This window comes from Meles meles, chromosome 19 (genome assembly GCF_922984935.1).
Source record: "Meles meles chromosome 19, mMelMel3.1 paternal haplotype, whole genome shotgun sequence".
Lineage (NCBI taxonomy): Eukaryota > Metazoa > Chordata > Mammalia > Carnivora > Mustelidae > Meles > Meles meles.
The window spans coordinates 16,676,723-16,695,377 of record NC_060084.1 but is presented as its reverse complement, the minus strand read 5'-3'; the positions used below and the strand labels follow the sequence as shown (position 1 = coordinate 16,695,377).

General features: G+C 38.1%; 1 protein-coding gene across 1 annotated transcript in view; it reads left to right on the top strand.

The window, feature by feature from the left end:
- Positions 1-18,655, top strand: part of SNTB2 (syntrophin beta 2) — a 110,787-nt gene that overhangs the window by 48,598 nt on the left and 43,534 nt on the right. The window contains exons 2-3 of the mRNA XM_045988062.1: positions 1,493-1,706; positions 16,897-17,107. Of these exons, the coding sequence (XP_045844018.1) occupies positions 1,493-1,706; positions 16,897-17,107 (425 nt within the window). The remainder of the gene's footprint in view (positions 1-1,492; positions 1,707-16,896; positions 17,108-18,655) is intronic.

Sequence of the window (18,655 nt, the reverse complement as noted above, 5' to 3'; positions counted from 1 at the left end):
TTGAGAGGAAAGTAGAATACTGATATAATACATCATGATAGCAGAGGTAATGATGACTACATTCTGCATTCAACTATTTACATTTTTAATGCCACTTGAAATTTTAATAATCTTCAGTTTATCTGTTTTTGAAACAAGAACACCTTGCCTCAAATGACAGCAGTTGCCAGTCATGACTGAGGTCAAAGAAGTGTTTTACAAGTCTTAAAACTGGACTTACAAAGAAAAAAGTTTGCCATCTACTAAAAGCTATATTTTAATTTTGGGCCACAATTAATCAGTATACCTTATCTTGAATACACTTTATTTTTGCATTTGTTTTCAAATCTATAATGATCTGTTTATGTAGTTGTCTCCCTTATTAGACTGGGCAGGGTTCATGCTTCTTCATTTGTTACTATATTTTTAGTGGGTAGCCTAATTCCTGGCAGTTGATAGGTAGGTAAAAATATTGCTTTAGCTGAATTGAATTGAACTAGAGATATTTAGCTTAGTTGGGAAAAAAGAAAGAGAAATAACTTCAGTTTTTAAATAACTGAAGTGTTCTCATGTGAAAGAGGTTAAGTTTTTTCTATATGGCTTCAGTAGACTGTAAACCAGTGGGTAGAAGTTTTAAGAATTTTCTGAATGTTGAGTTGTCTAAAGCTAAGTGGCCCTGTCTCAGGAGGTACTGATTCTGTCACCAGGAGATTCATTTGTGGCTGGTCAGCTATGGAAATAATTCAAGTATTTAATTGTTTATTTTTGTTTGTTTGTTTGTTCTTGGCAACTTGGGGATTTTAAAAAAAATTTATTTTTTTAAAGATTTTTTACTTATTTGAGAGAGAGAAAGCACAAGCAAGTGCAGGAGGAGAAGGAGAGGGAGAAGCAGACTTCCGACTGAGTACAGAATCTAATGCAGGGATCCATCCCAGGACCCTGAGATCATGACCTGAGCCCAAGTCAGATGCTTAACCAAATGAGCCACCCAGGTGCCCCCATTTGTTTCTTTACTCATTCCTTCAAACATGTATTGAGCACACACTGTCCTTAGGGGGTGGATATTAATACTGAATACATCATAATTCCTGCTCTCGAAGAACTCAGACCCATCAGGTAAATGGAAATATTAGTGAAGGGTTACAACACAGGGTGCTAAGAGGTTGTTACAGAGGTGTATTCGTAATAACCTGGAGAGTTGACAGGAAAGGTTGCTGAGGAGGTGACTCTGAAGTAGAGTTGACCCGGCACACAGAGAGAGAGGAGTCCTGAGCAGAAGGAAAAATACATGCAAAAGCTCAGAAGTTAAACTCTTTTAGAATACAGTAGTGGCATTTCATTTGGATTATGTAGCCTTGAAATACCCTCCAATCCTAAGATTCTGTGTGCTGGCTCTTTAACTTAGCATCTTTTTTTCACTTCCTGGCAGCTCTTACATGTATGTGTGTATTTCCGTTGTCATTTTTCATAGGAAGCAAAATGAGTGATCTTCTTCTTTGATTTTTGTTTGTAGTTAAATTCATCCGAGAAGTCACACCATATATCAAGAAGCCATCATTAGTATCAGATCTACCATGGGAAGGTGCATCTCCTCAGTCACCAAGCTTTAGTGGCAGTGAGGACTCTGGTTCTCCAAAACATCAGAACAGCACCAAGGACAGGAAGGTCATCCCTCTCAAAATGTGCTTTGCTGCTAGAAACCTAAGCATGCCGGATCTGGAAAACAGGTGAGCTGTACCTAAGGAGAATATCATACTTAAGGCTTTACAAACTTAGGGGTATGTTGTAAAATTACTTATGCTTATTTTTAATAATATGACTGTTGACTACATTATTCAGAGGAAAACATCAGCCCAAGATGAGAAAATAATTTTGGGGGTTCCATATTTAAATTACTTCACACATATATGCCCACATACATATATAGAAAAATCTGGGACAAACAGATATGAAACTTAATAGTGGTTACTTCCAGGGAGTGAAATAAGATTAGAAGGTAGAAGGAGAGAAAGGGCTTCTACTCTTCATTTTATACTTTCCTGGAGTGTTAGTACTTTTCTCATTAATAAATTTCTTTATAATTTTAAAAACCTTATTAAAGAAATCTTAAATGTCCCCTCAGATGGAAACTCCTTATATTGTAGATAACATGGAGTCAGATATCTGATTATAGATATGGCTGCATCAGCTAGCAATGTGACCCGACAAGTTGATGTCTCTTGACTTGACTTTTCTTATTTGTAAAAAGAGAGTTGGATTAAATAATTTCTTATGTACCTTGTAGTTCTTTTTTTTTTTTTTAAGATTTTTATTTATTTATTTGATAGACAGAGACCTCAAGTTGGGGGAGAGGCAGGCAGAGAGAGAGAGAGAGGAGGAAGCAGGCTCCCCGCTGAGCAGAGAACCCGATGTGGGGCTCTATCCCAGGACTCCGTCATCATGACCCGAGCCAAAGGCAGAGGCTTTAACCCACTGAGCCACCCAGGCACCCCAGTTCTTTTTTTTTTTTTTAAGATTTTATTTATTTATTTGACAGAGAAAGAGAGATCACAAGTAGGCAGAGAGGCAGGCAGAGAGAAAGGGGAAAGCAGGCTTCCTGCCAAGCAGAGAGCCCGATGCGGGGCTTGATCCCAGGACCCTGGGACCATGACCCAAGCCGAATGCAGAGGCCCAACCCTCTGAGCCACCCAGGTGCCCCTGTCCCTTGTTCTGTAGCCAATCAGGTTCTATGACTTTGTCTTCAGTGATTCCATGAACGGGTACTGGTAAATCCAGTGTTAGGTTAGAGATTAGAGGGGAAAACGGAGAGAGATGAACTTATCCAAAGACATAGACAAGGACCAGACTTTTTATAATGTACTTTCACTTTCATGGTATCTTCTGATCTGAATGCACAGCGAGGTGCCCAGTCAGGATGGATAGATCGCAAGAAGACAGCAAGAAATTGAGTGACTTTAGACATTTTAAAGATTTTTTATTTATTTGAGAGAGAGAGAGAAAGCGAGAGAGCATGAGCAGGGTGAGGGGCAGAGCCACAGGCAGACACTTAACCAACTGAGCCACCCAGGCACCCTGACATTGGGCATTTTAGGCCATAAAGACATTAAAGATCTTGCTCTGTAATATGTTGTGTGGTACTAAAGAGTTGAGTTCTGCAATCACCGAGACCTTCTTATGGAAATCAGACAATCCTGATTAGGGTGAGCTGCTGAAAAGAAGGCTCAGAGCAAATACTTTCACCTCCATAAACCACTATATCCTTATCTGTTTTTAAAAAAGAAGGATAGGGACACCTAGGTGGCTCAGTTGGTTAAGTGTCTGCCTTTGGCTCAGGTCATGGTCCCAGGGTCCTGGGATTGAGCCCGAGTTGGACTCCTTGCTCGAAAGGGAGCCTGCTTCTCTCTCTCCATCTACCGTTTCCCCCTGCTTGTGTTCTCTCACACACTCTCTGTCAAATAAATAAAATCTTTTTTAAGAATTAAAAAGAAGGATAGTAATGCTTAATTCAGTATGCAGATTAAATGAGACCATATGAAGCCCTTTGCACAGAGCCAGGCACATAGTAGGTTCTTAAGAAAGAGCAACTTAGGGCACTTGGGTGACTCGGTTGAGCTACAGCCTTTGGCTTGGATCCTGATCCTGGAGTCCCAGGATTGAGTCTGGCATCGGGCTCCCAGCTCCATTGGTAGTCTGCTTCTCCCTCTGACCTTCTCCCCTCTCATGCTCTTCTCTCACTGTCTCTCTCTCAAATAAATTAAAAAAAAAAAAAGCTTAAAGAAGTCTTAATTGCCAACTATATACACATTTTGAAAATTATATTCTGTATATTTGTATTGTTTTTGTTTACTTTCTTTTAAAAGTTTAAGATATTATAGAAATTATTTTAAGTTACATATAGATTTATTTGTGAAAGATTGTGTGAATGTTAAATCATATCTAAATACAACACAGCTTGGTCTTTAAAGAATTGCTCTATTTTTTTCATGAACTAAGAATTTAATTTGTAAAGTAAATAGTCACCTCTGCTTCTTGAATCAAAATTAATTTTTGTTCTTCAAATGAGATACATTTTGGTTAATCATAGACTTAAAAAAATTAGTAGGAGCCACAAAAAAAGAACTAGACTAGAGAAACAATGTGATAAAGAACAAACAACAACTAAATTTGTCAACTGGTTGTCAGACTGAGGAATATTTTCAGGCTAAGTGTCTTCATTGTAAATCATTTCTGAGAATGAGAATAGATATCTTTTGTCTTAGTCTATTGTAGCTGCTATAACAAAATACCATAGACTGGGTGGCTTCTGAACAAACAGAACATTATTTTCATAGTTCTGGTAGAGGATAGGAAGTCCAAGATGAAATGCCGGCAGAATCAGTATCTGGTGAGGATCGGCTTCCTAATTCATAGATGGCTGTCTTCTTGCTGTGTCCTCACATGGCAGAAGAGTCTAGAGAGCTCTCTTTTATAAGAGCACTTCTCTCAATAAGGAGGTCCCTGCCCTCATGATCTTATCGCCTCCCAAAGACCCCATCTCCTAATATCACAGTGAGGGTTGGGCTTTTAACACCTGTAGTACTGCTGATATAGCTGGGTATTAGAGAAAAAGGCAAAGTATTATAAAGTTTCTACAGGACTCTGGGGTATGGGAGTGGAGGGTTTAAAGGAGGAAGGTGATATGACTATATTATTGAAGATTGTGCTACTTTATCTTCCACTTAGACATCTTTTAGAGCTCAGTAACCTTGGCCTTTATTAAAATTTGGGGCTGCATTTTCTGTAGCATTCATGCTAAATGCTAGAGACATTTGGTGCATGATCACATTTTAAATAGGTCTTCAGAACCAATTGGAGAGGGCAGTTTAGGCTACGAGAATCGTATCACACCTTGCTCTTCAGTAAGATGGCCAGTCTCCTGGGACATGGTGTACTATACAAGGAGAAGTTTTAGAAGATTGAGACTATTGCAGATTCTTAGTCTTAATACTGGAAAGTAATTTGTTTCTCATGTTACTTGAATTATTAAAATTTATAGATAATTTGCTTTTTATAAAATATAAATTGGAAGAGGTTCAAGGTTATTTCTATATCACTCTTACTTGCATTCCAGTGTGCTTTCTAGAGATAAAGAGAAGCAGTAGAATTACCAGTACCTGGCAAAATTGTGCATAACTTCAGTTATGTCCACAAGAATGTGAACATCTATCCTATATGTCTTAACAGAAAAAATGTTCAGAACCCATTAGCTAATTAGATAGAAGTTAGGATGATAGGCTTTTGTAACTCTGGCCAAGTTATTTGTTTTCTGTAAGTCTTGGTTTCCTGCTGTATAAAATGAAAGCTTATGTGCAGATTAAATAAGAAGATGATTATAAAATTGGCATAGTAAGCTTTTAGTATACTATTATTATAGGTGCCATTTGTGTCCTATGACCTTAAATAAGTCCCTTAATTTCTCTGTCCTGTTTTCTCTGTCTATAAAATGGACGTAATAGTGCTTGCTCAACTAGAGTCTTTTAGAACTGCTTCAAGGATAAGTAAGATAACATCTATAAAATCACTTGGAACTCTTTCATCCTTAAATTTATCTCAACTCTTTCTCAGGAAGATGTCATGACAAGTAACACAGCTGCAACATTTAAAGCCATGAAAAAAAAACAGTCCATCGTAGGAACAGTAAAAATAAGTTTTGTTAGGACATCTGTGAGCAAAACATTTATCAAGTTGCAGTTTTATGTAACCATATTTCTATTTGAAAATTTTAATCTTCAGCATAGTCTCTGGTAAAACCCAGAGCAAAAAATAAGCCTAGGTATTTCCTAATGTGGAAAATACTTTGTTCTTTAAGCCCTTGGTAGGCATGTGGTTTCTCAACATTCTTTACTTTTTTCCTAATATTTTACTGTGCATAATCTTTCAACATAAAGCAGGGTCAAAGAATCCTATGTTCAATACTCTTTTCCCACCCCCTAGATTCTCCCATTAATATTTTCCTATACTTGCTTTAGCACAGATTAACCCATCTATCCATCTGTTATTCCATTTTAATTTTTCGTGATACTTTTCAAAGTGAATTATAGACTTTAATATATTTCCCTCTAAATACTTAAGCATGCATATAAGGAAGTAGAGCTCAGTGTTTCATTTGTTTTTTTTTTTTTCTTTTGAGAAAATATTTACATAAATAAAATGCACAAATCATAAACTTGGACAAATGCATACAATTATGTAACCCGAGCCTATCAAGAGGTAGTATATTACCTTCACCTTGGAAAGTTTTCTTTCTCACTCAGTTCTTCTCCCATCTTCAAAGGCTACTACTGTTCTGACTTTCTACTATAGATTAGTTTTAACTATTCTGAAATTTTGTATAAATGCAATCATCTGTACTCTTTTGTGGTAGAATTCTTTTACTCAGCGTGAGGTTTTTGAGATTCATTTATCTTGTTGCATGTATTTATTGCTGAATGATGTCATGTTATCTGAATAGATCACGGTTCCGTTATCTGTTTTCCCGTTGATGGGAGCTACTTCCAGTTTAGAGTTAATGAAGTTATTATGAATATTTTTGTACAACCCTTTGTAGGCTTACATTTTCATTTTTCTTCAGTAAATTCTTAGGTGTGGAATTGCTGGGTCAAATAGTTTAGTTTTCTGGAGTGCCTGGGTGTCACAGTGGGTTAAGCCTCCAGCTCTTAGTTTTAGCCCAGGTCATGATTTCAGGGTCATGGGATTGAGCCCCATGTCAGGCTTCTCTTTCCATGTCTCTTTCCATCTCCCACCACACTGGCTCTCTCTCAAATAAATAAATCTTTTTTTAAAAAGTTTAATTTTCTAAATGTTAGTCTTTTTTCCAAAGTGATTGTGCCATTTAAATGAATGCTGTTACTAATAAATTAAATATACCAGCAGTATATGAGAGATTACATTGTTCTGCATCCTCACCAACATTGGTGCTATCAGTCTTTTTTTTTTTTAAAGATTTTATTTATTTATTTGACAGAGAGAGAGATCAGAAGTAGGCAGAGAGGCAGAGGTTGGGGGGGGAGCAGGCTCCCTGCTGAGCAGAGAGCCTGATGCGGGGCTTGATCCCAGGACCCTGAGACCATGACCTGAGCCCATGACCTGAGCCGAAGGCAGAGACTTAACCCACTGAGCCACCCAGGCGCCCCTGCTATCAGTCTTTTTAATACTAACTATTCCAATGGTATGTACTAGAATCTCTTTGTGAATCATCCTTCATCTCAATATAAAGGTTTCACTTTCTAAACCAAAATTTACTTGACATGAGAGGGAAACATCTTTTTTTTCTGTTTTACTACTTTGGTTTAGTTTCAGTGTCTGGAGCTGAAAAAAAGTGCTGACCATCAGTATGAGTAAGTAAGTAAGGAGGAAGAAGTTTGTTCTCTTCCTCCAGCTTGAGTTCTCAAGACCTCGCTAGGTCTTCTGCTAGTTTTAAACAGTTCATTGTGGGAAGGGGAAGCTAAGTAAATAATGATGAAGTCCAGAGAACATGAGTCCGTTCCTTCCCAAACAGTGCTGTGGGCAGTGTGTTTAGTAATAACAAGGTGTTCTTAAATGCTGCTTTCCAGAAATATTTACTGTTAGCCTGAACTGGTTCAGGAAGTCTTAGTCGTCTTCACATTGGCTATTTTCCATGTGAAAGGTAAATTTTGGCTTTATGTCATATAAAACAGTATGATTATTATTAAATTAAACATATAAGTTATGTCAAAGACTACTAAAAGGAGAAACAAGCAGGCTAGACTTACAGAATCCTATGTTCCAGTGTACCTAAACATTGATTTGATTCATCTGATCAAAATGTACTTGCATTTCTCAGGAAATCCTCAGTGGTTTGATTAGAGGCCAAACCTCTTCACACTGTAGCTGTCTCCTCCTCTCTCCTGTGAGCCCAAACAATTGCTGGCAGACTGCCTTCAAATTTTTATTACCAGAGTTTTCCTTTGAGTTTTTCTTTCAGAATAGCAGTAGACCTTCTGAAATGCTTTGTCCCCTTTATCAAAATTTTGGGGCTCCTTCTCCAAAGGCAAAGTCTTCTGGAGCCTAGAATCATCAGTCCTGTTTTGGAGTTTCTTTTCAGTTTCTCTTAAGTTAGTTTTCTATTTCAACAGTCCTTCTTAAGAAATACTTAAATTTCTCTTTTCATGAAAAATTGGTGCTCCTGCCTTGTGAACTAATTTGCTGTCGGTTTTCATCTTTTCCAGCTTAATAGTCCCAGTATCTTATCCTGTTTAATCAGGTTTAGTTTTATTTTGTAACAGATTTATTTTCCATTCTTCTTACTGATAACTAGTATTCCTGACATCAGGATTTTCAGACTTTAGACTGTGTCAACGGAGTCTGAGAGACTGTCCCAGAAACAGTATGAAGTGTAAAGGCTTTTTCAGAAGGTGGAACATTTTGTGCCTAGGGAAGGATGAACAGATTCCTATCTTTAGTACTAAGTAGGTCAGTAGGAGGAGTGAAAGAAATTTCTCATCATGGTTTTGCGACTGAACTTTTTAGCATATGTTTAAAGGATGTTAAGCTGGTTACAGTGCCAAAGCAACCAGGCGGAAATAAATAGCCCAAACAACTAGCCTGATGGTGGGGACTGAAGTAGGGATATCACTGGCTCTTCTGCTCAGTTTAGTGGATGAGAGTGGATATGAATCTTTCGCTGGGTTGAGGGTGGGGCAGTCACTGGCTGCAGGGTGTGGGGAATGCTGGAACAGACTTGCAGCCAGCTTCTTTATTTTAGCTCTGTGCTTTACTCCCACTCCCAGAGGTTAACTAGTGCCTCTAATTCCCCATCCTCTTCAGGATTCTGCAACACAGATGTACTGGGATTTTACTCCCCACTTTTCTTAGGTCTGCTAAGTCATTTAACTCCTCTGTCTGCTTGCTACCTTCCAAAATTTTGTTGTAGTTGCTTTTCTCCTGTACTCTATTGTAGAATTATGCTCTTTGAAAGTCCTCTTTAAGGGCACCTGGCTCCTAGTTCAGTTGGTAGATCTTGATCTCGGGGTTGTAAGTTTGAGCACCACATTCCAGGTGGAAATTACTTAAAATCAAATCAGTCAAGGGACACCTGGCTGGCTCATTCGGTTAAGCATCTGCCTTTGGGTCGAGTTCCGCATCAGGCTCCTTGCTTAGCAGGGATCCTACTTCTCCCTTTATCCATTTGTGCTCTCTCGCTCTCTCTGACAAATAAATAAATAAAATCTTTTTAAAAAAATCAAATCAGGAGCGCCTGGGTGGCTCAGTGGGTTAAAGTCTCAGCCTTCAGCTCAGGTCATGATCAGCTCAGGTCCTGGAATCAAGCTCCGCATCCGGCTCTCTGCTCAGCAGGGAGCCTGCTTCCCCCTCTCTCTCTGCCTGCCTTTCTGCCTACTTGTGATGTCTGTCAAATAAATAAACAAAATCTTTTTTTTTTAAAGGTTTTTTATTTATTTATTTGACACAGAGAGAGAGAGAGAGAGATCACAAGTAGAGAGGCAGGCAGAGAGAGAGGGGGATGCAGGCTCCCTGCTGAGTAGAGAACCCAATGTGGGGCTCGATCCCAGGACCCTGAGATCATGACCCGAGCTGAAGGCAGCGGCTTAACCCACTGAGCCACCCAGGTGCCCCAGTAAACAAAATCTTTTTTAAAAAATCAAATCAATCAACCAATCCCCTTTAAAGTTTGCTGATGATTTCTCAGATAAAACAGCAAAAGCATGATATGTAAGAGAAAAAATTGATAAAAATAAAAGTTGAACTTCATGAAAATTACAAACTTCTGGTCTGTAAAAGACATTATATAATAGGGTCTCCAGGAAAACAACCAGTAGGAGAGATGGATAGATAGATGAATGAATGGATGGATGGGTAGATGGATAGAGAGATAGATTATAGGAATGGACATTGGCCATTATGAAGGCCAATCCCATGATCTGCTTTCTATAAACTGGAGAACCAGGAAAGCCAGTGGTATAATACAGTCTGAGTTCCAAGGCCCAAGAACCAAGAGTGCTAGTATGCAAGAACAACTCAAGCAAGGAGCAGATTCACCCTTCTTCTACCGGTTAAAAGGTACCTTCTACCTTCTACATGTTATATTCATGCTCTGAGCAGATTGGATGATGCCCACTTGAATTGGCAAAGGACATTTTCTTTATTCAGTCTTTTGATAATGCTAATTTCTTCTAGAAAACCCCTCACAGACATACCTAGAAATACTGTTTTGCCAGGTATCTAGGGATCCTTTAGCCCACTTACGTTGACACATAAAATTAACCATCACATACTGTTAAGACAATGGAAAGACAAACCACAGCTGGGAGAAAATCTTTGTAAAATACCAGATAAAGGACTGGTATCCAAAATATACAAAGAATTCTTAAAACTCAACAATAACAAGCTAACCCAATTAAAAATGGGAAACAGATCTGAACAGCCACCTCAGCAAAGAAGAAATACAAATGGGAAATGAGAATATGAAAGGTGCTCAACATCACATATCACTAGGGAATTGCAAATTAAAACAATGAAATACCACTATATGCATATTAGAATGGCCAAAATCCAAAACACTTACAGCACCAAATACTGGAGAGGAATGCAGAGCAATAGGAACTCTTATTCATTGTTGGTGGGAATGAGAATGATACAGCATCTTTGGAAGACAACTTGGCAGTTTCTTACAAAGCTTAACATAGTCTTACCATATGACCTAGCGCTATGCTCCTTGTTATTTACCCATAAGGAGTTGAAAACTTAGGTTCACACAAAGACCTGCACACAAATGTTTATAGAAGCTTTATTCATAATTGCCAAAACTTGAAAGCAGCCAAGAAGTCTTTCAGTAGGTGAATGAATAAAAAACTGGTACACCTAGACAATGAAATATTATTCATTAATAAAAAGAAAGGAGCTCTCACTCAGACAACTATAGAGTACTCACAAAAGAAATTGAGGAAGACACAAAGAAACGGAAAAATGTTCCATGCTTATGGATTGGAAGAACAAATATTGTTAAAATGTCTATGCTACTTAGAGCGATCTACACATTCAGTCCAATCACTATCAAAATACCAGCAACTTTTTTCACAGAACTAGAACAAATAATCCTAAAATTTGTATGGAACCAGAAAAGACCCTGGACAGCCAAAGGAATGTTGAAAAAGAAAACCAAAACTGGTGGCATCACAATTCCGGACTTCATGCTCTATTATAAAGCTGTCATCATCAAGACAGTATGGTACAGGCACTAAAACAGATACACAGATCAATGGAACAGAATAGAGAACCCAGAATTGGACCCTCAACTCTATGGTCAACTCATTTTTGACAAAGCAGGAAAGAATATCCAATGGAAAAAAGTCTCTTCAACAAATGGTATTGGGAAAATTGGACAGCCACATGCAGAAGAATGAAACTGGACCATTTCCATATACCACACACGAAAATAGACTTAAAATGGATGAAAGACCTCAGTGTGAGACAGGAATCCATCAAAATCCTTGAGGAGAACACAGGCAGCAACCTCTTCGACCTCAGCAGCAGCAACCTTCCTAGACATGTCTCTAAAGGCAAGGGAAACAAAGGCAAAAATGAATTATTAGGACTTCATCAAGAAAAAAGTTTTGCACAGCAAAGGAAACAGTCCACAAAACCAAAAGATACCCAACAGAATGGAAGAAGATATTTGCAAATGACATATCAGATAAAGAGCTAGTATCCAAAATTTATAAAGAACTTAGCAAACTTAACACCCAAAGAACAAATAATCCAGTCAAGAAATGGGCAGAAGACATGAACAGACATTTCTGCAAAGAAGACATCCACAGGGCCAACAGACACATGGAAAAGTGTTCAACATCAGCAGCAAGGAAATACAAATCAAAACCACAATGAGATACCACCTCATACTAGTGAGAATGGCTAAAATTATCAAGTCAGGAAATAACAGATGTTGGCGAGGATGCAGGGAAAGGGGAACTCTCATCCACTGTCAGTGGGAATGCAAGCTGGTGCAGCCACTCTGGAAAACAGTATAGAGGCTCCTCAAAAAGGTGGACATAGAGCTACCCTATGACCCAGCAATTGCACTACTGGGTGTTTACCCCAAAGATACAAATGTAGTGATCTGAAGGGGCATATGCACCCCAGTGTTTATAGTAGCAATGTCCACAATAGCCAAACTGTGGGAACAGCCCAGATGTCCATTGACAGATGAATGTATAAAGAAGATATGGTATACACATACACACACAATGGAATATTCTGCAGCCATCAAGAAAAGAAATCTTGCCATTTGCAACAATGTGTATGGAACTAGAGGGTATTATGTAAGCAAAATAAGTCTATCAGAGAAAGACAATTATCATATGATCTCACTGATATGTGGAACTTAAGAAACAAGGCAGAGGATCATAGGGGAAGAAAGGGGAAAAGTGAAACAAGATGAAACGAGAGGGAGACAAACCATAAGAGACTCTTAATCATAGGAAACAAACTGAGGGTTGCTGGAGGGGAGAGGGGTGACGGAATGGGGTAAATGGGTGACGGACATTGGGGAGGATATGTGTTGTAATGAGCACTGGGTATTATATAAGACTGAAGAATCAGAGATCTGTACCTCTGAAATCAATAATACATTATAGGTAATTAATTGAATTTAAATTAAAAATTTTTTAAAGATTTTATTTATTTATTTGACAGAGAGAGATATCAAAGTAGTCAGAGAGGCAGGCAGAGAGAAGGGGGAGCAGGCTCCCTGCTAAGCAGAGCCCGATGCAGGGCTCAATCCCAGGACTCTGAGACCATGACCCGAGCCAAAGGCAGAGGTTTAACCCACTGCGCCACGCAGGCACTCCTGAATTTAAATTTAAAAAGTAATAAATAGTAGATCTTTAAAAAAAAAAAAAAGAAGAAGAAGAAGAAGGAAAAGAAATGAGCTCTCAAGCTACAGAAGACACGGAGGAAACTTAAATGCATATTGCTAAGTGAAAGAAGCCAGTCTCAAAAAGTGACATACTGTATGATTCCATGGAGACAGGAAAATGTGGTTGCCAGGCATCAGGGCCAGGGCGTGAGTGATGGGGAAATCAATAGGTGGAGCATGGAGGATTTTTAGAGCAGTGAAATTATGATGCTGTAGAGTACAGTAGTGGTAAATATATGGCATACATTTGTCAAAACTCAGAATATACAAACAAGGAGTGAACTGGGATTTTAGTTAATAATATTGTATTAGTATTCGCTGCTCATCAGTTGTAACAAATGGACCACACCAATGCAAGATGTTAATAATAGGATGTATTATGGAGGGACAGAGTGCGGTGTTTGGAGGTTCTCTCTACTTCTTACTCAGTTTTCTTATGTAAACCTAACACTGGTAAAAGAAAGAGTCTATTAAGTTTTTTAAAAATCCCCTTTAAGTGTTTTTCATTGGATTTCAGAAAGAAGTAGATGAAATGTGTGTACTCAATTGCTGTGTTATATAGGAAGTTCTAGAAATAGTGCAAATACTTTTTCTTCTAAGATAAGTATAAATAATAGGGGCACCTGGGTGGCTCAGTTGGTTGGGTAACTGCCTTCAGTTCAGGTCATTGGTCCCACGTCAGGCTCCCCCTGCTCTTTGGGGAGACTGCTTCTCCCTCTCCCTCTGCCTGCCATTCCCTCTGCTCGTGCTCTTTTTCTGTCAAATAAATAAGTAAAATCTTATTTAAAAATAAATATTTTTAAAAAGATATAGTATATTTAGTATAAATAATAGAGAAAATAAACAACTTGCTTTAGGTTTGTATTCACACATTAATAATCTAGCATCGAATTTTATAGATAACTACTTGTCATTAAGTAACTTTAAAATCAATTTGGATACCTTAATGATTATTTGAGCGGTTGCTCTGAATAATATAATTCTTAACTCATCAAAAGAGTAGAAGTGATTCTGCCTTTTAGTGCAATATTTTGTTACTGAGTGTAATGTACCATTTTAAATCTTCCCATAACAAATGAATAGCTATTTTTCTTCTAGAGAATATAACCAATTTTTTAGCCAACAGATATTCTAAGGATCATGACAGCAACCATTGATATAGTGAAAAATAACATCAAAAAGAATAGTATGGGGGCACCTGGGTGGCTCAGTGGGTTAAGCCTCTGCCTTTGGCTCAGGTCATGATCTCAGGGTCCTGCGATGGAGCCCTGCATGGGGCTCTCTGCTCAGCAGGGAGCCTGCTTCCCCTTCTCTCTCTGCCTGCCTCTCTGCCTACCTGTGATCTCTGTCTGTCAAATAAATAAATAAAATCTTTAAAAAAAAAGAATAGTATGATAAAATAACATAGAGGACAAATTAAAAGTTAATATGAATATTAAGTGATTTGTTTATCTTTCTCTTTCTTCCTTTGCTGGGCTTTTAGGATGGAGAAATTCCTCCTGTGTAGGAGTCTGTCCTATTGGTGAACTCTGTGTAGTTTCATTCTTGGGTCCAATTAAATCTCCCCAGGCCATATCTCTTCCTACCGTAATCCATCTTACATCCAAACATAAGATTATTTCCAATTTATATTACAACTTTTATTTGTGGTAAAATACACATAACATAAAATTTACCATCTTAACCATTTTTAAGTGTATAGCTAAGTAGTATTAAGTATATTTGTACAACAATCTCAAGAAATTTTTCATCTTGCAAACTAAAACTCTGTACCCATTAAACAATTCCCCATTCCCCTGTCCTCCCAACCCCTGGGAACTGCCACTCTAGTTTTTCTTTCTATGAGCTTGAATACTCTAGATACTTCATATAAGTTCACTCACACAATATTGCTCCTTTAGTGACTGGCTTGTTTCACTTACCATGTCTTCAAAGTTCATCCATGTTGTAGCATGTGTCAGAATTTCCTTCCTTTTTAAGGCTGCATAATATTCAGTTCTTTGCACAATACCACAATTTGTTTATCCCTTTCATCAGTGGACATTTAGGTGGTTTTTATCTTTTTTTTTAGAGGGGCCGGAGAGGGAGAGAGAGAATCTTAAACAAATTTCGCACCCTGCACAGAAGAACAAAACAAAAGCAAATAGCTCAAATTGCTTATGACTTGCTATCTAAAGATTTTTTTCAGGGATGGCTGGGTGGCTCAGTCGGTTGGGTGAGTGCCTTCCAGGGTCCTGGAGTCAAGTCCCACGTTGGGCTCCTTGCTTACCCTCTGCCTGTTCTGCCTGCCGCCCCCCTGCTTGTGCTCTCTCTCTCTCACTCTCTGACAATTGATAAATAAAATCTTTTAAAAAATAAATTAAATTAAAATTTTTTTCTAAGATGGGCTTCAGACTATTCCCAGATCTTACTTTATGTTGTGACTGTTTTCTAGAATTTCTTGGCCTTTTGGCTATTTCCCTAGAACTTTGAAGGCATATAAAACATGGATAGACTGGTGGCTAGCCTTTCAGGTAGCTAGGTGACTAATTCAACTGGGAGGGCAGGTGACTAGATAGGTGAGTTGATAAGTACGAGGTAGATGTGTTTATAACATGTTTCAAAGCATGACACTACCTGGGTAAGTGTGCCTCGAGGTGGAGAGGCCTCCCTTGCAGTCTTGCTTTGCTCTTACCACTTTACACTTTTTGTAACTGGTAATTATATTAATTGTTGAATTTCTGCCTTCCCTAGTGGACAGTAGGTCCAATGAGGATATAGACTATTTTTTTTCTGTCTCCACTGTATCTCCAATGTCAGCGTCTCACTGTAGCTGGCACATAGTAGGTGCTCAATAAATGTTTACTTAAGAAAGGATAGATTGACCAGAGCTGAAATGATGACAAATATTTGCCATACTAATACAGTACATTGAAGTACTTGGAATCTCAAAGGGCTTAGACAAGTGGCAAAAGAAAGGTGTGCAGGCTTAAAGGCCGGCACACTAGTATCCATGTAAACTGCGTATCTTTGACAGGTGCTGCAGGTGCTCATGACAGTGTGTCAAAGCAGCAAAATCTCTCCTCAGAAAAATGAAAAAATAAAAAGATCTGTACCTGGTCAGTGGCAGTTTGTCAGTTTCTAACCAACCATGAAAAACACTTCTAAGAATTTTATCTTTTTTCCTTTTTGAAAAACATGTATGTTCACTGTTAGAACACAGAAGTGTATGTGTGTTATTCACTTATTTTTGACTTTTTAAACTCATCTCGGCAAAAACTTTGACCGAAACAGAAAACAGCACCCAGTAAATTGCTTTCTAAAATTTGTTTAGTGTATTTATAAAGAAATTTAGCAAATTCCTAAAGGTGACTTTTGAAGTTTGGATTGTTCTCAGTGGAGCAGTAACAAATAACAGTCATAGAGCTGAAGATTTCTTAAGTCTTTTCTACTATGACTCAGTGGATGATTGAATCACATAATGTTACCCAGGCCCTAAAAAACAAAGTTTCAGAGTTTCATAAAGAGTCATATTCGTCAATTATTTTCTCTTTTCTTTATTCCACTTGGTGGAAATTTCAGTTCACTATTTGGCAGTCACATTTATTTACCTAGCAATACCTTATACCCGAATTTTCTAAGTACTTAAAAAAGTATCAGTTCCTTCTTTACAATGTGCCTATGACATTCAACAAGCATGCTTTCCATTTCTTTGACATGGAAATTAAAGCAAAGTGAGGCGTTTTACAATAGACCATAATACAATAGGTTCCTTCATTTTAGGTCATTACATTAACACACTGAAACAGCAGACCCCGCAGTTAGTCTTTCTGATGATTATCTTTCCATATGTGGTTTTCCCTGAAATTAAGCCCTAAGGAATTAAGAGAAAGTATCTCTATTCTGGAATGTAAAATTAAAATAGATTTCCAGTTAATGTATGTTACACTCTGGCAAGTTTGATGACTTCTGATCTAGCTTACTTTTTTTTTTCTTTTTCCACACAGATTGATAGAACTACATTCTCCTGATAGCAGGAACACGTTGATCCTGCGCTGCAAGGATACAGCCACAGCACACTCCTGGTTCGTAGCTATCCACACCAACATAATGGCTCTCCTCCCACAGGTATTGGCTGAACTCAATGCCATGCTTGGTGCAACCAGTACAGCAGGAAGCAGCAAGGAGGTCAAGCACATTGCCTGGCTGGCAGAACAGGTAGGTTGAGAGGCAGGGCAAGGCCTCACTGGGTCACCATTCAGAGTCAAGGTGGTTCCCCCATTTCATATATCTATAATATTTATCATGCAGTCAGGTCCTGGATATCTAGTTTGCAGATCTTTTGTTTGTTGTTCTTTTGTTTCTCCTCCCTACCATTTAGTTATTTGTTGCTAATTATCACCTCCACCAGAAGAACTGAGTGTCACGATAATCATCATTACAACATAACTAAAAAGAGATTCCTATTACTATCTCTGTCCTTAATGACAGAGGATAATTTTCATGATTTTATAATAGGTTCAGCAAACATTTTCTGCAAAGGGCCAGAGAGTGTCACAACTACTTTGCAGTTGCAGCAAGAGAACAGTGGCAGACAATATGAAAATGCAGAGGTGTGGCTGTATTTCAATAAAACTTTATTTATAAAAATAGGTACTAGGCTGCATTTGGCCCATAGGTCATAGTTTCACAACTGCTGTTCTAGTCTGCTGTCAGTTTCAGAGACAGAAAGCTTACTCTCCTGTTCTGGGAAAAGTATAAAATATACAAAATATTTTACAAGACATTAGCCAAGTGTACATTTGTCTTCCACAACTGAAAAATGAAAAGAGGAGAAACAAAACTTAAGTAGACATTGGGTAAAAGGAAAGGAAGAACTTAATGCAAGTTAGTTTGAATCCCATTTTGACAAAAGGGAAACCTTGAGTGTATATGGTGTTATAGTACATCCTGTTTCTTTTGGGTCCTTCATTGTCAGCTACAGCACCAGGAGTTGAAAAAGGAAGACTGAACAAAGGGTTCCAGGATGAGTGTTCAAAGTTGTAGTTCTGGCTTCCACTGCTCTCAGATCTTCGTAAAGTTTTCTTCATCTCTTTGAATCCTACTTCCCTCATGTGTGTCCAAGGGGCCAGGGATTATGTCAGTATCAGCCTAGGAATATTTCGTTCTTTTGTTTTTGTTTTGTTTTAACTACAGTTTGTGAGGTCTAGCCCCCTATCCCATCCCATGCCCCACCTCATGCCCTACCTCAACAGAGTTCTGATTTGATAGATCTGTAGTGGGGTCTAGCAGTCTTGTTTGGTAAGTCACCAGGAGTTGTGCGGAGACCAACATTGGACTCCACTAATCTGTTTTTCCTTTTGAGCTCTGAAATTTTATAAATGTTTCAAATAATAATTATAATAAATTAGAACACAGAATTAACACTGATAATTTCTAGGCAGTATAGTCAGGATAACTAAGCAGAGAAGAAACTAATGAGAATCATGGTTTAAGTACTTATGACTTTGAAAGTTTTAGTATTTTAGTTGTTTATCATTGTTCCTAAACTTTTAAAAGTTTTTTTTTATTTTAGTTCCAGCATAGTTAATATACAGTGTTATATTAGTTTCAGCTGTACGATATGGTGGTTCAACAATTCTTATGTTAGTCATTGCTCATCATGGTATCTACTCTTTAAACCCCATCACCTATTTCACCCATTCCGTTATCCATCTCCTTTCTGATAACTATCAGTTTTTTCAATATAGTTAAGAATCTGTTTCT